Source organism: Rhododendron vialii, chromosome 7a, assembly GCF_030253575.1.
Source record: "Rhododendron vialii isolate Sample 1 chromosome 7a, ASM3025357v1".
Taxonomy (NCBI): Eukaryota; Viridiplantae; Streptophyta; class Magnoliopsida; order Ericales; family Ericaceae; genus Rhododendron; species Rhododendron vialii.
This window is the reverse complement of record NC_080563.1, coordinates 27,506,355-27,531,104: the sequence shown is the minus strand read 5'-3', so window position 1 is coordinate 27,531,104 and position 24,750 is coordinate 27,506,355. Positions and strand designations below refer to the sequence as shown.

At 40.1% G+C, this 24,750-nt stretch overlaps 1 protein-coding gene across 1 annotated transcript; it reads left to right on the top strand.

The window, feature by feature from the left end:
- The first annotated feature begins 19,515 nt into the window (after window positions 1–19,515).
- LOC131332850 (uncharacterized) lies at window positions 19,516–19,878 on the top strand. Its single transcript, XM_058367159.1, has one exon. The coding sequence runs from the start codon at window positions 19,516–19,518 to the stop codon at window positions 19,876–19,878; it is 363 nt and encodes a 120-aa protein (XP_058223142.1).
- The last annotated feature ends 4,872 nt before the right edge of the window (window positions 19,879–24,750 follow it).

Genomic DNA, 24,750 nt, shown 5'->3' with positions numbered 1-24,750 from the left:
GGGTGCGTGTTGATGCAAGTGGGGTGAGTAGTAGCGTATGGGTCACGACAGTTGAAAACTCACGAGCAGAATTACTCTACACATGATCTAGAACTTGCGGCCGTCGTTTTTGCTTTGAAAAGTTGGTGCCATTATTTGTACGGTGAAAAATTCAAAGTCTTTTCTGATCACAAAAGTTTGAAATATTTGTTTTCTCAAAAAGAACTTAACCTTCGACAAAGCCGTTGGATGGAGCATTTGGAGGATTACGATTTCGAATTGCAATACCACCCGGGGAAAGTGAACGTCGTGGCGGATGCGTTGAGTAGAAAATTGATACACTTAGCATGTTTAGCTATCCATGAGTTGAAAATGATGAATGATTTAGGCTTTTGTGCTTCACATTTTGAGGATGTTCGGGAAGAGGTCACGTTATGCAACTTGACCATGCCATCGACCTTATCGACTCGAGTGATTGAGGCTCAACACCATAATGAAGAAGTGGGGGAACTTCGTGCTAAATTCCTTAGTGGAAACGCTTAAGAGGGGTGGATGATTCACGCTGATCAAAGCTTGCGATATCAAGGAAAGTTGTTTGTATCCATTTCGTGTCGGGAAGAAATCTTGAAAGAGTTTCACCATTCACCGTTAGCCGTCCATCCGAAGGGGAAAAAAATGTATCATGACTACGTAGGCAATTTTGGTGGTCCGGAATGAAGAGGGATGTTGTAATTTTCATGTCCAAGTGTCTTACGTGCCAGCAAGTGAAAGCCAAATATCAACGACCCGCGGGAGAGTTACAACCATTGCATGTGGCCGAGTGGAAGTGGGAAAACGTGACCATAGATTTTGTTACGGGTTTACCAAGGACACCGAAGGGGCATGACGCTATTTGGGTAATCGTGGATCGTTTGACCAAAACTGTTCATTTCGTGCCTATTCAGGTTACCGATTCAGTGGATACGCTTAGCCATTTATATATTCGGGAGATTATCCGACTTCATGAGATTCTCGTATCTATCGTGTTCGATCGAGATCTGAGATTTACTGTGCGTTTTTGGCAGAGCTTGCAAGCCGCTTTGGGCATAAATCTTTTATTTAGTACCGCGTATCACCCTCAAACCGATGGGCAATCCAAGAGAACGATACAGATTTTGGAAGATATACTTCAGGCTTATGTGATGGATTTCTGGGGTAGTAAGGAGAACCATTTGCCGTTAGTAGAATTCACGTATAACAATAGCTATCAATCTTGTATCGAGATGGCACCGTATGAGGCCTTGTATGGGAGACCATGTCGATCACCTGTGTGTTGGATCGAATTAGGTGAGGCTACGTTAGTGGGGCCGGATATGATCAAGGAAACCTCTGAGAGCATGAAAGCTATTCGTCAATGCCTTAAGGAAGCACAAGAGAGAACAACCGAACAAGTCAAGGTGATTCGCCAAAGATTATTGACCGCTCAAAGTAGGCAAAAGAACTATGCTGTTCGTCGTCGTCGCCCGTTGTCGTTTGAATAAGGGGATCATATATTCTTTAAAGTATCGCCGCGTAGAGGTTTATCTCATTTCGAAAAAAATTGGGAAGCTTTCACCGCGTGATATCGGGCTATTCGACATCATCGAGAAGATTGGAAAGGTTGCGTATCATTTGGCTTTGCCACCGAAGCTATCGGGTATACATGACGTATTCCATGTGTCTATGTTGAGGAAGTACGAACTGGATCTGTCTCACGTTCTAGAGTGGTCCAAACTCGAGTTGGAGGCCAACGTGTCTTATGGGGAGGAACCGATACGTATCCTAGATTCGCGTGACCAAGTTTTGAGGAGTAAGACGATACCGTTGGTGCGAGTCATGTGGAGTAATTAAGGTAAAGAAGAGTTGACATGGGAAAGGGAGGACGAAGTTAGAGAGAAGTATCCCCATCTATTTCCGGAATGAACCAATGTGAGTTTTTAAGATTTTAGTAGCATGATAATTGACTTGTTGCATAAGATTGATGGTTATAATTGTTACATGCATATGTGATATATATGTTAGCTAGTCTTGGCATGGAAAATTTCGAGGACGAAATTTCTTTAAGGAAGGTAGAATGTAGAGACTCATATTTAATTTATTTGATTTTAATGATTATAATTGAGAAAAATAGGAAATGTGATGTGTTTATGTGATTTGGGGCTAAAGTGATAGAATTGATTATGGAAGGGTGCAATTGTAATTGGCATATTTATGCGTATATATAGGAGGGTGAGAGAGTAGAGAATCATTTTTCTCCTCTCCTCTCATCTCTCTCCCTCTCCGGTCTCTCTCTCCCTTTCTTGCTCTCTCTCTCAAAATTTCACCCATTCATTCAAAACCCATACCAATCAACCTCCAATTCACCTTCTACTTGAGGTTTTGAGCTTGCTCCCATTGGTTGAGGCTCGGTGTGGTGTATTCCGGTCGAAATCGAAGTTTTCGGAAAGCTAGGCCTTAAAATTTGTGGGTTTCGTTCTTCGGCCTTGAGGTTGGGATTCTACCTCTTAATATATGTAATAGAAGTGTTTTCCTTGCCTAAAATCATGTCCTTGGTTGTTGTGATTGTTGTTGTAGTTGAAATCCTTAAAATCTGCAGAAAATCTGCTCGAACAGGCATCTGTATCGATACCACTATGCTCAGTATCGATACCAACTTCTCTGGAATGGTTTAAGGCTCTGTTGTATCGATACTTGTAACGACCCTGAATTTTGGTCTATAAAAATTTCGTTAAAAATTTGAATTTTATTTAATTTACTTATTTTCTTTTGGGTGGCTATATGTTTTCTTGTAAATTTCGTTGTAGTTAGATTTTGGTCTCGACTAGAAACCCTACGTGAACAATTTAGTTAATTTCCAACCGACTGCTTGGAGGAACCAAGCAACCGACTTACTTAGTTACTAGATGAACCTTTTGGACCTTTTGAAACTCTTGAACCTTTGTCTTTACCCATTGGTCCATAATGGTTAGGGTAATCTTTATCCATTGGACAATAGGCCTCCTATTAAAATATTTTTGGTAAGTACAAGATATAATATTTTTATGGTTTATAAAAAACATGTGCTAGTACTTATATGCATTGTTTATTGGGGATTCTCCCACCCCTCCATTATCCATTGGATAATAACCACAAGGGTAATTTTTGTCCATTGGATAATAAACATTTTTATTTTAAAAGTACATGTAGTCTTTCAAAATCTTATTTTAAAATAAAAGGTACTTGTACTCTTTTGTCCAATGGTTATTAACCGCAAGGGAAACTATTATCCATTGGGTAATAACCGTTAGAGAAGTTAGTGACCATTGGATAATAGAGACTTTTGACCAAATAAAGTACCGATGTGACAAGGGAACCTTCCAATAAAGTTGATTTGACTTGTACTTTATTATTATTTAAATGGGGAGAATCCTAGCCTTTTTATTTAATTGGGGTACTTGGTACCACACCTATATTTAATATAGGGCTTTTGTCACATGCTTAAAAGTACTCCTTGATTATTTTACTATAAAAGTTCCCTAGTTATTATTGTCCATTGGATAATAAAAGTTAGGGTATTTATTATCCATTGGGTAATAGAGTTATTCTTTCACCAAGTACATGGGCTTATTTAACTAGTCATTTTTCCTTATTGCCCATGTGATGAAGTACCCATATTTTAATTTGAAAGTACTTATTAGCCTTAGTAGCCTTTAAGGCCTAAAAATTCTTAAAAGTACCCTAGTTTATTTATTTAAAGAGACATGTGCTTATTTATTTGGAAAATCTTGTACTTGGTACTTTTTATTTATTCTTTCTTGTTTATGTACATATATATATATATATGTGTGTGTGTGTGTGTGTGTGTGTGTGTGTGTGTACTAGGGAGAGAGAGAGAGGGAGAGAGAGAGACCCGAGAGAGAGAGAGAGAGAGAGAGAGAGAGAGAGAGAGAGAGAGAACCCGAGAGAGAGAGAGGAGAGAGAGGCCGAGAGAGAGAGAGATAGGAGAGAGAGAGAGAGATTTTGATGTGTACCTTGATTCCCTTGATCTTTCATTGATCTTTCCAATCCTTGGAGAATCTTTTCCCTAACCAAACATAACTCTCCATTGTACATCTTTCAATTGTTTAAACCAAATTGTAACGCCCCGAATTTTGGGTACGTTAAGAAAACAATTTATTGATAAAATCTGTAACGCCCTGAATTTTGGGTACGTTAAAAGGACATTTTATTCATAAAATCAAATGGAGTCTGGCTCTTATTACAACAAATACTCCTACAAGAGTTCAATATTTACAAAAATGAAGGGGGTTCTACGGTTCCTAACTACAGCTCCTCAGCTCCTCCGTTCTTGCCAGCTCCTCAGCTCCAAAGCCTCCATGGTGATCTGCTTACCCTGATTATCTACAAGGTCTGACACATTATACCGGCGTCGCCACCCATATAATATGTCAGGGTCACCAAAAGGCAACACCGTGAGCTACAAAGCTCAGCAGAGTAATCCCATACCCGCTAACCCATAACTTATAAACAAAAGGAAATAACACATCGATTTCCACATGATAAGTATCAATGACACACCCACATTCATTAATCATCTATCGTTGGTGTCCAAGATTTTCGGGTTTCTCCTACGCGACTCATCGTAGACTGTGTCAACAATTTCATTTACAAAACAACCTTTCAAAATCATTTGCATTGGCTCCGTACCGCGGATAACCAAGCTACACACCCAACCTTTTAAAATCATTTGCATTGGCTCCGTACCGCGGATAACCAAGCTACCCAACCTTTTAAAACATTTGCGTTGGCTCCGTACCGCGGATAACCAAGCCATACCTCACCATGGTTCCGCCGCTCCGGGTTCCCATGGGAACGCACACAATTCAAAACCCTCGGTTCCGCCGCTCCGGGTTCCCGAGTCTCCCACAATGGTTCCGCCGCTCCGGGTTCCCAATTGGGGGTTTTCGAAATCTAAAAACCTCGGTTCCGCCGCTCCGGGTTCCCGAGTATCCCCACAATGATTCCGCCGCTCCGGGTTCTCATTGGGTTTTTCAACACACACCACACAATGGGCTACCACGTCTGGCCACATTGCGGTTTTCAAAAATTCAAAACCTTTTCAAATGTTTCTTTTACACACGCACACAACTCACATAATGCCACCCAAAACCGGTCATTATGTAGTTTCAAAATATTTTCTTCCTCGAAAAATATTTCCTTTCTTTAACCACACCCTAGGTTTCATGTTCCTACTTTCTCGATTCTAGTGTCTCGTTACATGCAAAGACTCCGCGGTAAGCATGAAACATACTAACAAGATCATCCAATTCTATACTACTTTATCATGCTAAATCATCACTTATAGCATAACGCCACATATACGGACGCCTTTGGAGTGTATCACTTATCCTTTATTCAAAGCACAACGCCACATGTACGGACGTCTTTGGAGTGAAATCACTTATGCTTTATCACATACCACAAGTAATACAAGCAACTCATATACGCATACTCATAACTATATCAAAGATCAAAATACGAATATTTCTAAACAAACGATAAGTACGTAAATAAAGATAACCTACTTTATATCATACAGTTCTATCTTAGTAATTCAAAACGACAACGTAAGTAAGTAATTAGGAAGTAAGTAAGGATTTCCTTACAGTTCTTCTCGGCGGTAGTCGGCTACGGAAAGCACGTCGGTGGTCGGGCGGAGTAACTTCCTACGGTGGTCTCCGGTAGCTTCGAAAGAGAAAGGTTTCTCTCGAAACTTCTACTTGACTATTACTACTACTACTTTTGGATCGAGAGGGTGGTCGAGTGGCGGTCTAGTGGCGGCCTAGGATGAGTTTCTTGAAGAACTCGAGAACTACTCAAGAACAAAGTAAGAACTAAAGAAAGAACACAATTTTTCTAGAGAGAGAAGTTGCTAGGTGAAGGTGTGAGTTCAAATGGCATGGGAAGGACTCTATTTATAGGCACAACCTTGGCCCTCTCCTCCCTCTCATGGCCGCCCCCCCCCCCCCCCCCTCTCTCTCTCTACCTCAAATTTTGACACATGGCAAGCAATCTTTGAAAGATCAAAGTCTAACCCTAGGCTTGCATGGCTAGGTTAGGCTAAAAGGTAGGTTTGCATGGCTAGTTTGTACCAAGGATGGGATTTATGGAAGATTTGTTGGAAGATTTGGAGACAATGGTACAAGGTTCTTGGTTAAACAATTGAAAGTTGTACAATGGGGAGTTATGTTTGGTTAGGGAAAAGATTCTCCAAGGATTGGAGAAAGATCAAGGAAGGATCATGGAAGGTCAAGAAAGTACAACTAAATCTCCCCCTCTCTCTCTCCTATCTCTCTCTCGGCTCTCTCTCTCCTCTCCCTCTCTCTCGGCCTCTCTCTCCTCTCTCCCTCTCTCGGCCTCTCTCCTCTCTCTCTCTCTCTCTCTCTCTCTCTCTCTCTCTTGCAAAGGTACACACACACACACACATATATATATATATATATATAACAAGAGAGAATAAGAAAGTACAAAGTATAAGATTTCCAAAATCAAATACCCTTTAAAGAAATCCAATTGGGTACAAAACCCCAATACAAAATAATAAAAGAGTACTAAGGAGAATATTAGGCCTTTAAAGGCTACAAGGCTACTAAGTACTTTCAAAATAAAATTTTGGTACTTCATCACATGGGTTTTAAGAAAAAAAGACTAGTTTAATAAGCCCATGTACTTGGTGAAAGAATAACTCTATTACCCAATGGATAATAAATACCCTAACGGTTATCGTCCAATGGATAATAAGGTACGGGTACTTTAAATATTAAACTATGTTTTTTGGAAATGACTACATGTCCTTTTTATTATTACACATGTGATATATATATATATATATATGTACTTACCAAATAAAATAAGAAAAGGCTTTTGCCCAATGGGTAAAGATTACCCTAACAATCATTGTCCAAGGGACAATAGTTACTAGGGTGCTTTTTATAGTAAAATATTTAAAAAGTACTTTTAAAGTAATTATAAAAGTCTATTCAAGTACTTTTGCTCAAATCTTTTATTAAACCCTTTTAATATAAAGAATTGGGTTTCTATTATCCAATGGATAATAGCTCCCCTAACTTTTATTGTCCAAAGGACAAAGAGTAAAATCAATTTAACAAAAGGAAATAAATAAGTAATTTTCTAGGGTTGAAAAGGTTGGCTAGGATTCTCCCCAATAAAATAATAATAAAGTACAAGTCAAATCAACTTTATTGGAAGGTCCCCTAGTCACATCGATACTTTATTTGGTCAAAAGACTTTATTACCCAATGGTTACTAACTTCCCTAACGGTTATTACCCAATGGATAATAGTTTCCCTTGCGGTTAATAACCATTGGACAAAAGAGTACAAGTACCTTTTATTTTAAAATAAGATTTTGAAAGACTACATGTACTTTTAAAATAGAAATGTTTATTATCAATGGACAAAAATTACCCTCGTGGTTATTATCCAATGGATAATGGAGGGGTGGGAGAATCCCCAATAAACAATGCATATAAGTACTAGCACATGTTTTTATAAACCATTAAAATACTATATCTTGTACTTTACCAAAATATTTAAAGAGTACTGCTATGGGTACCGACGGTACCCATAGGGAAAATGCACCGACGGCCACCGGACGGCCGTCTCCGGTCACCGGACGGCCGATCCGAGCCGTCCAAAAATTTTAAAAAATAAAATCGAGTGGGCCTACGCGAGAATCAATGGCATCCGAGGTGTGTAGAGTACTTGATCCGAGTACCCCTTTTTCGTGTATATACACGTATATACAAATATACACGAAAAATGGGTGCTCGGATCAAGTACCCTACACACCTCGGATGCCATTGATTCTCGCGTAGGCCCACTCGATTTTATTTTTTAAAATTTTTGGACGGCTCGGATCGGCCGTCCGGTGACCGGAGACGGCCGTCCGGTGGCCGTCGGTACATTTTCCCTATGGGTACCGTCGGTACCAATAGGATTTCTGATATTTAAATGGGGGGCCTATTGTCCAATGGACAAAGATTACCCTAACCATTATGGACAAATGGGCAAAGGCAAAAGGTTCAAAAGGTCCAAGAGGTTCATCTAGTAACTAGGTAAGTCGGTTGCTCGGTTCCTCCAAGTAGTCGGTTGGAAATTAACAAAATTGGTCACGTAGGTTTTTCTAGTCACGAGTTTAACCAAGGACCAAAATTTAACTACGACAAATATTAACAAGAAATCATATAACACTCAAGAGAAAATAAGTAATTTAAATAAAATTCAAATTTTTAACGAAATTTTTACTGACCAAAATTCAGGGTCGTTACACAAATCTTGTACCCCTTGTCTCCTATCCTTCCAACAAATCTCCCATAGTCCAATCCAAGGACTAAACTAGCCTTGCAAGCTACCATATTAGGCCTTAGTCTTTTTATGCCTAATGACAACCTATGATGGACCTTTATGACATAATCCTAGCCTTTATTAGCCTTAGACCTTGACTACAAGCTAAACCTAGGTTATGACTACCTAAAAAGCCTAAAGATCTTAGTTGATTACATAGCCTTACACCTAAGATTTGGATTGGACAAGCTATGACTTGGTTGAAAGGTTGATTTGATGACTTAATGGAGCAAATCCATGGAGGATTTAGAGAGAGAGAGGGCCGGCCTTGTGAGAGGGGAGAGAGCCAAGAGTTTTGCCTATAAATAGCACCCCATGCTTCTCATTCAACTCACACTTTCACCTAGCAACTTCTCTCTCTAGAAAAATTAGTGTTCTTTCTTTGTTCTTGCTTTTATTCTTCTTTGTTCTTGAGTGTTCTTGAGTTCTTCAAGAAACTCAACCTAGGCCGCCACTAAACCGCCACTCGACCACCCCCTCGATCCATAAAGTAGAGTAGTGTTAGTCAAGTAGAAGTTTCGAGAGAAACCTTTCTCTTTCGAAGCTACCGGAGACCACCGTAGGAAGTTACTCCGTCCGACCACCGACGTACTTTCCGTAGCCGACTAACCTTCCGTAGCCGACTACCGCCAAGAAGTAAGGTAGAACCCCTTGACCCTAACTCCACGTATAGAACCGTATGATATAAAGTAGGTTATCTTTATTTACGTACTTATCGTTTGATTAGAAGTATTCGTATTTTGATCTTTAAGATAGTTATGAGTATGCGTATATGATAGCTTGTATTACTTGTGGTATGTGATAAAGCATAAGTGATTTCACTCCAAAGACGTCCGTACATGTGGCGTTGTGCTTTGAATAAAGCATAAGTGATACACTCCAAAGGCGTCCGTATATGTGGCGTTATGCTATAAGTAGTGATTGAGCGTGTTAAAGTAATATAGAATTGGATGATCTTGTTAGAAAGATTCATGTCCTACCGCGGAGTCTTTGAATGTAAATGAGACACGAGAACCGAGAAAGTAGAAACATGACACCTAGGGTGTGGTTAATTAAAAGAAATGTTTTCCGATGAAGGAAATATTTTGAAACAACATAATGACCGGTTTTGGGTAGCATTATGTGAGTTGTGTGCGTGTGTAAAAGATGTGTTTGAAAATGTTTTGAATTTTTGAAAACCGCAACGTGGCCGGACTTGGTAGCCCATTGCGTGGATTGTGAAAACCACAATGTGGCCGGACGTGGTAGCCCATTGTGTGGTGTGTGTTTTGTGTGTGTTCCAATGGGATCCGGGAAAAACGGAACCATTGTGAGGTTGTGTGCCAATGGGAACCCGGCGCGGCGGAACCATTGTGAGGATACTCGGGAACCCGGCGCGGCGGAACCGAGGTAGGGTGTGTGTAGCTTGGTTATCCGCGGTACGGAGCCAATGCAAATATTTTTGTGTGCCAATGGGAACCCGGCGCGGCGGAACCAAGGTTGGGTGTGTATGCTTGGTTATCCGCGGTACGGAGCCAATGCAAATATTTTTGTGTGCCAATGGGAACCCGGCGCGGCGGAACCATTGTGAGGATACTTGGGAACCCGGCGCGGCGGAACCAAGGTTGGGTGTGTATGCTTGGTCATCAGCGGTACGGAGCCAATGCAAATATTTTTGTGTGCCAATGGGAACCCGGCGCGGCGGAACCATTGTGAGGATACTTGGGAACCCGGCGCGGCGGAACCAAGGTTGGGTGTGTATGCTTGGTCATTCGCGGTACGGAGCCAATGCAAATGATTTTAAAAGGTTGGGTAGCTTGGTTATCCGCGGTACGGAGCTAATGCTAATGATTTTAAAAAGGTTGGGTGTGTAGCTTGGTTATCCGCGGTACGGAGCCAATGCAAATGTTTTTGTGTTAAACAAATGGTTTTTGAAAGGTTGTTTTGTAAATGAAAATGTCGACACGGTCTACGATGAGTCGCGTAGGAGAAACTCTGAAATCTTGGACACCATCGATAGTTGATTAAACGAATGTGGATGTGTCATTGATTAAACTGTTTTTATACTTATCATGTGGAAATCGATGTGTTATTTCCTGTTGTTTGTAAGTAGGGGTTAGCGGGTATGGGATTACTCTGCTGAGCTTTGTAGCTTACGGTGTTGCCTTTTTGGTGACCCTGACATATTATATCGATGGTGACGTTGGTATAATGTGTCAGATTTTGTAGATAATCAGGGTTAGCAGATCACCGTGGAGGCTTTGGAGCTGAGGAGCTGGCAAGAATAGAGGTGCTGAGGAGCTGTAGTTAGGAACCTTAGAACCCCCTTCATTTGTGTAAATATTGAACTCTTGTGAGAGTAATTGTTGTAATAAGAGCCAGACTCCATTTGATGTTATCAATAAAATGTCCTTTTTACGTACCCAAAATTCAGGGCGTTACAGATTTTATCAATAAAATTGTCTTCTTAACGTACCCAAAATTCGGGGCGTTACAATACTAGTTTGGCTAGTATCGATACAGATGGGCTTAAGGACAGTTTTGCTGTTTTGTTCCAAACTCCACTATTTTGACCCCCCAATCATTTCTAAACATGTTCTAAACATCACCAAATCATCTCATAACATGATTAATAATATCTGTTGAGTTCGTGGAGTATCTTTGCATCCCTTGCCCCTTGTTTGGTATAATTTGACATTGATTTCCATATGAACTTTGATTGAATTGGAATGACACATAATGAGGATATGATACGCTCGAACACTTGTTGACACAACAAGTACATTCATGACCTATTGACAGATAGGTGCCTAGCATGGGGTATCGGGATCCCTTAATTGGCCCGGCAGGAGCAAAAGCTCATATTGATTACATTCAGGACCTACTGATGGGTATGGTGCCTAGTAGGGGGTATCAGGATCTCTTAAATGGCCCGGCAGGAGCTTCGGCTCATGACACATAACGCGAAGTGACAATGGACACATGGAAAGTTGAAACGGTTGAAGGTTGAGGTGCTTACCAAATGTCGTATTGAGTATGTTGGATTGTTAAGCCTTGGTTATTTCCTATCATGTGGTCTACATCCTATTCTTACCTTATGATCACTCTTGCATTTCTCTTGCATATAATGTTAGCGTAGAATTTTCTACTGGGCTAGTGTAGCTCAAATCTATTATCATTTTCAGGTACTAACACAGGGTAGTAGCGTGCATGGTTGAAATGCTTGGATGTGGAACTATTTTTGAAAGCTAATGATTGAGGAGTTACTTAGTCATCTTTGTAAAAATCTCTTTTGGAAGATGTATTTGTAACTCTAAATGTAAATCTTTTGACTTGGAGTACTGTAATCCTTAACTCTCTTTCGTTATTCGATACTTATGCTAATTTGGGCCTCAGAGCCAAAGATGTAATCTTTTGGAAACTAATGGTTGTTGAAGTACAATTATGGATATGGAAATGTCTAACTCTTTTGGGGTATTATACGGATGATTGTGAGATTTTATTTATGGAAATCCATTATATCTATGTTAAAAATTGAGGGCGTGACAGAGTAGCAAACCCCCTTGTGGCCGACCATTGGCTTGCACAAATTCGTAAGATCTTCAATGCACTTAAGATTACGGAGGACGACCTACAGGTGAGTATAGTAGTTTGTCAACTTACTTGTGAGGCAAACAAGTGGTAGGAATCCGTTTTAGGAGTAAGGAGAGACGCTACGAGGGCAGCTAGAGTTGCACATCAGGAAATTGAACTGGTTGAGGAGAGTTTGACTTGGGCTGAATTTGAGACACTTTTTGAAAACTAATATTTTCGGAGTCGTATCGTGAACAGCTTAGAAACCAATTCAAGAGGTTAGATCAATGTGACATGGCCGTTTTAGAATATGCTACTATGTTCCAAACCTTGTCCAGTTTTGTGCTAGAGTTAGTTGCAACCGATGATAGGAAATGTAGGCGTTTTGAGAAAGGGTTACATTCGTCTATCAGGAAGTTTGTGGTAGGTCAACGAATTGGAATGTTTTCTGACATTGTCGAGTGTGCTAGATGTATTGAGAATACGAAGGAAATACCAGAGGAGGCGAAAGTGAGAGAGTTGAGGAAACAAACTGTTGGCAATAGTGTATCTATAGAAACGTCTAGAAGCCAAGGGAGGAAAAGACAGAGGGAACAGTTTCGGTCCACCTCAGGATAGCATAGTTCAAAATCACCTACCCTTTCTAGAACGTCGGGAGTATAGTCTCAGTCAATAATTGTGTGTCATTGGTGCCGTCAATCGGGCCATCGTGCGATGGACTGTCCTTAAGAGAGGGAATATCATGGTCAGAGACCACCTCAGATTTGCTATCGGTGTCGTCATCCAGGGCACTTAGCGGTAGATTGTCCACAACCGACAAGTAGAGGGAGCATACAGAGACCCATGGGTTCGGGTCATGCATCTCATACCGCGCTGCGAGGTAACGTGAATTTGTATGCTATGTTGAGATTACTTATGCGTATACGAAGTGCTTAGTTGCCAAATGATTGTTATTATGAAGTGTATGGTCTATTATAGTGTTGGATAGCATTGCGGAGTTGTCTATGTGAACTTGTTTGATAAAATCTAAGTGATGTGACAACTAGACTAGTGGGATGAAAATACTCAAGATTGATAAAATGAATAGAAATTGTGTAAGGTTTTGTGGGATTGAAATGAACTTGATTACTAGTGGGCTTCTCAGAGCCATGGGTTATGAAGTACAGGGCACTGTGTGAGCCCGTGGTTATATGGGCACTATGTGAGCCCGTGGTTGTTTAGGGTACTATGTGAACCCGTGATGGTATTGGACACTGTGTGAGCTTGTGGTATTTTGGGCACTGTGTGAGCCCGTTATCGTATTGGGCACTGTGTGAGTCCATAGTGTATAGGGCACTATGTGAGCCCATAGTGTGATGGGTACTGTGTGAGCCCGTACTATATTGGATACTGTGTGAACCTGTTGTTGTATTGGGCACTATGTGAACTCGTGGTTGCGTAGGGTACTGTGTGAGCCTGTCCGTTGATGTGCTGGGTACTGTGTGAGCCCGCTAGGTACTGTGCAAACCCGTTGACGTGTAGACGTATTTGGTACTATGTAATCTCAATAAATTATGCGGTGAGTCTGTAGTCGGTTGACTTATTATGGTATTTGGTGTATAAAATGCATTGCTATTTAGTTTCAATGTACATATTAGAACTAGTGTGCAATGTTATTGTGTGAGATTCGTTCTTAGGATGTGGTGCTGGATAGATAATGATATAATGTGTGGGTACTTGCTACATGCTAGCTAGATAGATAATTGATTGAAGGAGTTTGTGTGGGCGATTTGACCTCTTAGTTAGATGTAACGTTACATGCTAAATGGAATCTCTTGTCTCGACTACTTAATTTGTTGCAGCTTACGAATTGATGATAGTTTGCATGTCTTTCAATTTCTATACTATGGTTTCTTTGAGACCACCGGTAGCTTGGTAATCCTTCGTGAAGGTAATGAATGATCTAGATTCGTTTGAGGTTTGTAGACTTACGCTAAACATAGGTCGAGACCTTTATTCTAGGGCATTGGGTGAGTACATCAGTCATATAGCTAAGTGGATTCCAAGTTTTTGAGAGTAGTTACAAATGTACATATTTAAAACTTAAGATTTTCTGGAAAATGGTAATGCTTTGTGAAAATTGAATCTTCGACAGGAGGAATGAAATGGTTATCTATCGAGATGTACGGTAAACTTTGAATTATGAACATTGGATCATTTAACCACGGTTGTTGCTTATCGTATGGTCTTGTTCTTGTTCCTACCTTATTATCATCCCGACATTTCATTTAGTAGGAAGTAATGTGAACGGATACGGTTTATGGGACCGGAATTGGTTGAAATCATGATTATGATTCATGCGAATACAATGATGTTGTGAATTGATGTGTGCTAACATTAGAACTTGGTGATTATCTCGATAGGAACTATACTGGCTAGTCATGATATCATAGAGTCTTCTTTCATTTTGAACGCGGAAGTTGGTGGATACGGAGTGTCGTGTAGTGGACACGGTTTTTGGACTAAAATTCTTTAATGATGTGTCTTCGTTGTCTTGCTTAAATTTCGGGACGAAATTTCTTTAAGGAGGATAGAATGTAGAGACCCGTGTTTTAAATTTGATAATTTCAGTGCTTAAATGAAAATTAGAAAATCAAGATAATGTGAAATGTCATGTGAATATGAGATTTGGGGCGAATGTGTGAGAACATAGAGGTGAGGGGCGTTAGTGTAATGCAAAGATCATGGAGTATGTATAGGAGTGGGTGTGGGTGTGAGAACCACATAATCCACCCCTCCCTCTCTCTCTCTATCTGAACTCTCTCTACTCTCTTGGCTCTCTCTCTCTCTCTCTCTCTCTCTCTCTCTCTCTCTCTCAAACTCTCACACTCCAACACCCCAAAATACTTCGAATCCACTTCGATCCGCCGCAAGATTTTTGAATTCAAGTGTTCTAGAGCTTGGAAATTCGTGGGTTTGAGCTCGGAGAGGAGTATTCGGTTGATTCAAGATTTTCGGAGCTAAGGCTTGCTTGATTGAGCTTGGGTTTTGTTCTTCGACTTTGAGGTAGGGATTTCTCACTTCTATTATGTGTTTATGTGTTGATTTGGTGTTTGAATCGTGCCCCAGATCGTTACTTTCATTGTTGGAATTGTTCTTGTAAAATCTGAAAATTGTGCACTAAAAACCCAGGTCCTACCGGTAGGAGTTTTGGCCCTACCGGTAGAAATGTTGTCCAGTAGTGTCATTTTTGTAAAATTCTGGTCTCCTATCAGTAGGAGATTGTGTCCTAACAATAAGGGATGAAAAATCTACATTTTTGGAAAAACTTCGAACGGGCATAACTTTTTCATCCGAACTCCATTTTGGGCAAATTTTATATTGAAATTCATGTACCGGAAATATACTTTCTAATGGTGGTGGTCTCATCTCCTAATTCTTAACCGATAAGGTTTGGTAGCCAAAATAAGATAGACATGTTCGTGTACGTTGGGTATTCCTTTTTCCTTAGAATCGTTGAGTGAGACACAGATGTTCTTAGGTTCACCTGAGTACATAATTGAATGGTTAGATGAGGCTAGTGGTATACTTAAGGCTTTGTAGTGGTTGTTGGGTTCCGTATGAGCCTATTGATACCAAAACAAGAGTTTAGGGAACATAATGAATATAGGTGGGCGAAGGTTGTGTGTGCTGACATGCGATGTGAAAGACGAACATGTAGAACACGCTACTAAGTTAAAAAATGCTAGGAGTAAATATGAGAGACATTTCCCTCATGATTGATGTGTGGTACATCTCTTGCGAAGCTTGTATGGTTTAAAGAGTTGCTAGGATGAAATCTATGAATCGTTGTGAGTAAGTGCCCTTTAATGTATAATATGTACAAGCTTAACTAGTGATATGAGAAACTAATGGCTTAATGATAGCGAGTTGACTGAAGTGAAATTTATCCGTACTACTTCTATGTGAATAAGTCTTCGTTGTGAGTTCACCATATGTGGTTGACATGATTGACTAAATTGTAAAGTGTATTGGAGGAATTGTGGTATGGTGACCTATGATGTGTGACTTGAATTAGCTCCATCAGTGAGGGATGTACTAATGGGGAGTAACAGGACTCCGTAAATGGCCTAGCAGGAGCAAATGCTCATAATATATTCAGGACCTACCAACGGGTAAGATGTCTAGTAGGGGGTATCGGAATCCCTTAAATGGCACGACAAGAGCTTTTGCTCTTGACACAAAACGATAAGAAAATTGTGACATGACGTGAATGAAAATGGGCTATCATTGTGAAAGTGTGAGTGATATGAAAGACATTGGCGTTGCGATTCTTTGATTATGATGGTTTCATAAGTCAAGATATCGGATTGGTGATTTGAAATAAGATGAGGGGCAATGGCAGTCATGAGAAAATCATATAGATAGTAAGTTCTCATGAAACTAGAGTCTTGGTGTGTAGTCATGGTACTTCATTTAAGTCGTCGACTTTGGGACAATTACTTGTCGTATTTTGTTTCTCCTTTGAAATACCGTACCTTGCTTCAGTTATTCATTCTACCTATCATCCCATTTCCATATAATGGTTGTGTAGATTTCTCTATTGAGCTAGTGTAACTCAACCTATCATCTTTCAGGTGTGATCTCGGAGCAGTAGCATGGAGTGAAGTGCATGCATTCTAGTGCATATTTTCGGAAGAGGTGGTAAAACATGTTTTGGGAATGTAATAGAACCTTAATTCTATTTCTTTTAATGATGTAATATGTTCAAACTCTTGGAGTTGGATCTGTAATTTAATGACTATGAGGACATGGTGAACTGTTTTGGGGTATTATGTAAGATAGTATGAGGAGTTTTATTTATGAAAAGCTATCTTTATTTATGTTGAAAATTGAGGGTGTGACAGTATTTGTGTGGGTCTCGGGAGCAAGAATCGGTATATGTTTTATTAGCGAGTTTGGCCTTAGATGAGGATATATCTACGCGTGGGGAGTTACCTCTTGTTGTTTGCAACTTTCCGGACTTGTTTCCGAAGGAGTTACCCGGTTTACCACCTGAGTGGGAAATCGAATTTTCTATCGATTTGCTTCCTGTTACCACTTCTATTTCCATACCTCCTTATCGCTTCGCGCCCATCGAGTTGAGAGAATTGAAGATCAATTGCAAGATTGGAGAGTTTGGGGTTTATCCGTCCGAGTACGTCACCGTGGAGAGCACCAGCGTTGTTTGCTCTAAAGAAAGATGGGTCGCTTCGTCTATGTATCGATTATCGTAAGTTGAACCGTGTTACCATTAAGAATAAGTACCCAATGCCTAGAATCGACGACTTGTTTGACCAACTTTGAGGCACGACTTGTTTTTCTAAGATTGATTTGAGGTCCGGTTACCATCAATTAAGAGTTCAGAGGGAAGATATCTCTAAAACCGCTTTTCGTACTCGTTATGGCCACTGCGAATTTGTTGTTATGCCCTTTGGATTGACGAACGCACCGGCAACTTTCATGGACTTAATGAACCGTATCTTCCGTGCTTATCTTGATCGTTTTTTGGTCGTTTTTGTTGACGACATCCTTATCTACTCACCTTCGGAGGAGGAACACCAAACTCACCTTTCTATCATTCTAGAACTCTTGAGAGAGCACCGTTTGTATGCTAAGCTTAGCAAAGTGTGAATTTTGGTTGTCTGAAGTAAAATTTTTGGGTCACGTTGTGTCGAAAGATGGGGTGTCCGTTGATCCGGCAAAGATAGAGTCTGTAATGAATTGGCAGCGACCAAAGAGTGTATTCAAAATTCGTAGTTTCTTGGGCTTGGCCGGGTATTGTCATCATTTCATACTTGATTTCTCTCGATTAGCGGCTCCGATGACTAGATTGACTCGTAAGGGGACTCGTTTTGTTTGGATTGACGCGTGTGAGATGGCCTTTGAGGAACTGAAGAAAAGGTTCACTACCGCGCTGGTTTTGATCATGCCTGAACGGGGAGTTGGTTACTCCATGTATTGTGATGCTTCGAAAGAGGGGTTAAGGTGCGTTTTGATGTAATTGGGATGAGTGGTGGCGTGTGGATCTCGACAACTGAAGACTCACGAGCGGAACTACCCTACCCATGATCTAGAACTTGTGGCCATCGTCTTCGCGTTGAAAAGTTGGCATCATTATCTTTACGGTGAGAGGTTCAAAGTCTTTTCCGATCACAAGAGTCTAAAATACTTATTTTCTCAAAATGAGCTAAATTTGCGACAACGCCGATGGACGGAACATCTGGAAGACTACGATTTTGAGTTACAATATCATTCGGGCAAGGCGAATGTGGTAGCGGATGCGTTAAGTAGAAAATTGACACACCTCGCGAGTTTAGCCATCCATAAATGGAAAATGATGAACGACCTAGGCTCCTATGCTTTGCATTTCAAGGAAGTTTGAGAGGGAGTCACTTTGTGCAACTTAACCTTTCAATCAACTTTATCAACTCAAGTAATTGAAGCTCAGCAACAAGATGAAGAAGCGGGGGAGTTTCGCACCCAATTTCTTAGCAGAAATGCTCAAAAGGGGTGAATGATACATGCCAATCAAAGTTTGCGATACCAAGGAAAATTGTTCGTACCTATTTCATGTCGGGAGGAAATTTTGAGAGAATTTCACCATTCATCGTTAGCTATGCATCCAGGAGGAACGAAAATGTATCATGACTTGCGTAGACAGTTTTAGTGGCCGTGAATGAAGAAAGATGTCATCATTTTTGTGTCCAAATGCCTAACATGCCAACAAGTGAAAGCCGAACATCAACGACCCGAGAGGGAGTTACAACTGTTACCAATGGTCAAGTGGAAGTGGGAGAACGTGACTATGGATTTCGTTACTGGTTTACCGAGATTGCCGAGGGGGCATGATGCCATTTGGGTGATAGTCGATCGATTGACCAAGTCAGCACATTTCTTACCGATTCAGGTTACAGATTCGATTGATACGCTTAGTCATTTGTACATCCGTGAGATTATCCGTCTTCATGGAATTCATGTTTCTATTGTGTCGGATAGAGAGCCAAGGTTTACCGCGCGCTTTTGGCAAAGTCTGCAAGCCGCTCTTGGCACCAATCTTCTATTTAGCACCTCGTTACACCCTCAAACGGATGGGCAATCCGAGAGAACGATCCAAATTTTAGAAGATATACTTTAGGCTTGTGTTATGGATTTTTGGGGTAATTAGGAAGATCACCTACCATTAGTCGAATTTGCGTACAACAATAGTTACCAATCTAGCATCGAGATGGCACCGTATGAAGCTTTGTATGGGAGACCGTATCGATCACCCATTTGCTGGACCGAGTTGGGTGAGGCTACGTTGGTCGGGCCGGATTTGATCAAAGAAACCTCCAAAAATATGAGGGTGATTCATCAACATCTTCTTGAAGCACAAAGGAAAAGCACTAAGCAAGTTAAAGTGATTCGCCAACGATTCTTAACTGCGCAAAGTAGGCAAAAGAGTTATGCCGATCGTCGTAGCCGACCATTATCGTTTGAAGCGGGGGACCACATGTTCCTTAAGGTGTCACCGCGTCAGTGATTGTCTCATTTTGGGCAAATGGGCAAGCTTGCACCACGTTTTATCGGACTGTTTGATATTATCGAGAAGATTGGGGAAGTCGCGTATCGATTGGCCTTGCCACCAAAGCTATCGGGCATTCATAATGTGTTTCATGTATCGTTGTTGCGGAAGTACGAGCCAGATCTGTCACACGTTCTAGAGTGGTCCGAACTAGAGTTAGAGGCCGATGCATCTTATGGGGAGGAGCTGATACGTATCTTAGATTTGCACGAGCAAGTTTTGAGGGGTAGGACCATTCCATTAGTGCGAGTTCCATGGAGTAATCTTGCAAAGGAGGAGTCGACGTGGGAAAGGGAAGACGAAGTTAGAGAGAAGCACCCGCAATTGTTTCCGAATTAACCAATGTGATTCTTGAAACTTCAATCTTATGATTGTTTACTTGTTATTTGGCTATATGTATTATGGCATGAGCATGATTACTTGATGCATGCTCTTAGATGGCTTGAGATGTAAATTTCAGGGCAAAATTTCTTTAAGGATGATAGATTGTAGAGACCCAAATAATTATTAATTTTTGAAATGTTTGTTAAATGTTTAATTGAGAAAAATATGGTTTATTTGGTGATTAAGTGGCTTGAGGATTGAAGTGAAAGAATGGGATCTTGAGGGAGTGTGAGTGTAATATATAGATATAGGGGTGTGTGTGGTGTAGGAGATCATTTGATCTCTATCTCTCTCTCTCCCTTACCGATCTTTCTCTCTCTACCGTGTGTCTCTCTCTCTTCTCCTCTCACTCAAAACTTCACTCCATCTCACTAGAACTCCAAGAATCCATCCTCATTGGGCTTGTATCGCATTAGTGAGGCTCAGGAAGAAGATTTTGGTTAATTTCAAAAGTTTGGAGCTAGGGCTCAACCAAATCACTTGAATCTCAGCCATTGTTCCGAGGTAGGGATTTCTTTTCCTTCTTTATGTGTAAATATGTTGATTTGGGGAAAAAAATGTGCCTATAGTTGTTGATGTTTCGTTGATCCCTCAAAATTCTGTGAAATCACTGCTTGAAACCTCGCTGTATCGATATGGGTTTTTTGCCGTATCGATACCATGAGAAAACAGAAGCTTCAAAACTTCCTGATTTGATTGTTGTATCAATACGGCCATTTTGGCTGTATCGTACCAGAGCCTTATGGGCAGTTTTGTTCATGCTGCTCCCACTTCGATTGTTTTGAACCCCAGACACTTCTAGCACCTTTTTGACACCTCCTAACCTCTCTCAAGCATGTTCAATTGACTTCCCTTGATTAATCGATGTCAACTTAATCCGTTAGCCTTCCGTTAATGAGGAATGTATAGGGAATTTCTAGGTTAAAAATGTGTTGAAATATATCTTATTGATTGATTGACTACTTGAGAGTATTTATGGCATAATGTTAGCAGTGTTGGCATGACATATGATGATTTATGTATGAACGTGATCATGAGAAAGTCTTAGTTCGCATGTTGAGTAAGAAAGTAGTCATTTGGGGTCGGTAGTTGGGATAGAGAGTCTTGTAACGCAAGGGGTGGTAATGCGGAGACTCAAGTGGGTCTCGTAATGCAAGAGGTGATAATACGGTGATCCAAATGACTGGGGTTCTTCGTAACGCAAGGGGTGATAATACAATAACTCTTGTGGTATTACACTGTAACGAGGGGTGGAAATACAGACGATGGAGATCGGTGATAGCGAGTCGTGTCGAGATTGTTAGAGTTATTGATGTCTTGTGAATCTTGTGGCTAGTTGTGATAATACCATGTCTTAAAACGATCGTAGTGAATGTTGGCATACCCAGGTGTTGATTGTTATCCGGTGATTGAGCTTTATCTTCTTGTCTACTTCCTTTGCACTCGTCTCCATATTTGCACACGGAATTGGTAAATATTTTTCTACTGGGCTAGTATAGCTCAACCTATTATTATTTTCAGGTTCTAACGCTGGACAATAGCTTGCATGCATTCGAGTGCTTTGATGTGGAAGACTTATTTTTGGAAGCTAACTTCATTTAGTTACTCATTCATCTTGTAATGGCTTTCTTTTGACAAAGATGAGTTTGTAACTAATTACTCTATAATTTCTTTTGATCAAATTGTTTGCAACTTAATAACTTATTCGTACTTGTACTTAAACTTATTTGGGGTCGGAGTGCCAATATTGTAATTCCTTAAACTTGGTGACTCGTTTGTAAAGTTAGACAGGTGGGAACCCTTTTGGGTATTACATATGTTATGCAAGGATCTTTTGTTGGAAAGGATTATCTAATTATGTTGAAAATCGAGAGCGTGACATAAATATAGATATACACACATGCAGAGAGAGAGAGAGAGAGAGAGAGAGAGAGAGAGAGAGAGAGAGAGTAATTGAGGAAGAACATTAGCTCATGATTGGAGGTCGTTTAGGCCACAAGTAAACACTAAACGATTCACAATCAAATTGGAAGAATCAAGGACTATTAAGTAAACCATAATTCTTACATAGCGAAACGATATGTATGGAAATACGTGTGTTTATCTATATGTATGTAGAGACTGCAGAAACAAAGGCCGTATAAAACGCCAAGGAACCTAGATTATAAAAAAATTATAAATTTGAAAGCGAGTCCTAGAGGTACTAATTACTAAAAACCTATTTCAGTGCCAAATCAAAACAACGTAGGAAAGGAAAAACCCTAACACTAGAAACCTGACTAGTTAGAAACCTAGACATTAAAGGGAAATCAAAAGAAGGATTGATGACTAAAATCCTAGATTAGACTAGAACATGAAATTCACAAGAGCGATTATTTTTTCAGGAATGACGATCAGAGGAAACCTAACACCCTAGGAAACCTCACCCAGTTGGAAATCAATATGCTAGATTTGAACAGACGTTCACCGAGAGAGAGAGAGAGAGAGAGAGAGAGAGAGAGAGAGAGAGAGAGATTTGTACCATTGAAATCTCGCATATCTACTCTACAACATAAGGGGTTTGACCACGATTCGAACACATGCAAAGGTACATCGCGCGGAAACAACGTAGAAGAGAGAGGACCATTGGGAACAAATATGAGATGGAGACGAGGGAGGGAGGAACAAATATGAGAGGGAGACGAGGGAGGGAGGAGCCGACATAAGAGGGAGAATATGTTTCTATGTGACTTGTGCGCTGCTGCAGGAGAATATGTAATTTTCTTTGTGACTTGTTCATTTTGGGTATAAAAAACCTTGTGCACAGTTCTCAATAAATTTCCTCTATCTATCGCTCTTTACATAGTCAAGGGTATTTTTATCCAAATTAATATGGATCAGGACTATTTTAAAAAAAAATTGAGTAAAACTAATATGTAGAGAACTATTATAAAACCAAAACTAAAAAAAGGGCCGGCCTCTAAAAACCTTATTTCTAAATCATACATACATCCTAAACAACGAGAAGATCTGTTAAAGCGTTTGTAAAATCCCATTAGAGGTAAGGGTGAAATTTTAAAAGTTATTATGGTTATGGTGTCACTGTGAGTCAAGATGTATCAAGGTTATAAACGTTCTCAAAACATATTAATTGTAAAGGAGCCAGAATTTGAAAGTTGGAGTGGCACCGTTCCATGGGAATTTGTTTGTGTTGGGCGAAAAAATTTGAAGGAGAAAGTTAAATATAAAATCAATTAATTAATTCATATGAAAGCCATTGAAATGTGATTTTTCTGATTTGAATTCGTCATTCTATATGCTTCAATTTTAATTATGCTACTACCACACACAGTACATACTCTATGTGTGGGCCCCATATTTGAGTGAGTGAGTTTGTATGATTGTGTGTATAAGTGTATGTGGTTGTATAATTATTGCTGCAATTCTTACATTATGTGTAAAAAACATTAAGTTTTCCGCATACTTATAAATACCAAGTTGTATCACGTTAGTGTAGGAAAAAAATTATAGCTAACCTTTTAGGCTTAAGTTATAACTATCATTTTTTCTCGGTAACTAACTTATACCGATAAGAATATGGATTTTGAGAAAAATTATCAGACCATGTTCATCTGACTATGATCCCGCCCTTATTATTTTGCCTTGCCAGTATTTTCATCAACCCCTAGCGACCAAAGTGCCATTTTGAATCTCTTTGTAATCCATGTTTGTAAGTCAAATCCAGGGTGTGTCAAAAGCAACATGCATTTCCAATCCAAAACATTTCATAGAGTTCAAAAATCATAAGCCAACATTTACCATCATGTTGTCAAACAAAGTACTCAAACTTCATCATATTCATGGCCTTGGAAGCCTGCATAACAGTTTACATTTATTGCATAAATATCTTAAGTCATATCAAGACTCACCTGCGATGAAGAACACCAAGCGCCTCAAAAGTTGAACTTATAAGTTCAAGATATTCATCACTAAAAAAAGACAGCATACACAGAAAATGACTACAACGAGTACTTGTTTGGCCACCCTCAAGTCTAAAGGGCTAAAAAGGGCCAAGTGCATGTGCAAGACTTCAAAGTGTCGAAAAGCATGATACCTGTGAATCAGAGGATATAAAAGTAGGTTGGTTGCCTGAAGGGAAATAGGAGCAAAACACAAAGTCAAGACGAAACAGGGTTGGACATCTAGCCCTCTCTACCAGATGTCCGTTTGGGTGAACGTCTAGTAAAGCCAGACTGAGACTCGAAACACTATGATTAAGTGAGGTATAAAGTGAAGTGTGGACAGATATAAGGCTAGGTTTGCTAAAGCATGCCTCGGGATTCAAAATGACATCAAACCATGTTAGAGATGACATGAAACAAGGAGTGGAAGGAGGTTAGCAGAGCTTGAGGAGTACATAGACTCAAGAGAGTTTGAAACTATTCTTTTTGCTCTCTCTCTCAAGTAGCTCAGACTACTGCAAACAGAAAATAAACAGTGAAAAAGAGCAGAGGTAACACATGTGTTAGGTTACATAGGAGGGAGGGGGTAGGTAGAAAGGATGATTACACAGTCTATATAGTCTTGGTTGGAGTATGCATGATGCACACTCACTTACACAGTCTCTGGTTTGCCCCTACTGCATATTGCCATTAAATGTTCTTAGGTTAATATATCCGATTTCTGGTTTCCCGTTTTCGTTTCCTTTTGCTATAAAACACAATCACAACAAAAGTCCGAAGTTCTCAATCAATGTGGACGCAAGTGTCTTCACCCAATAAATAAAGTCCTCTATAAAGATCACCTGTTCAAGCCCCTGTTCAAGCCAAGGTATCAACGCGGATCAAA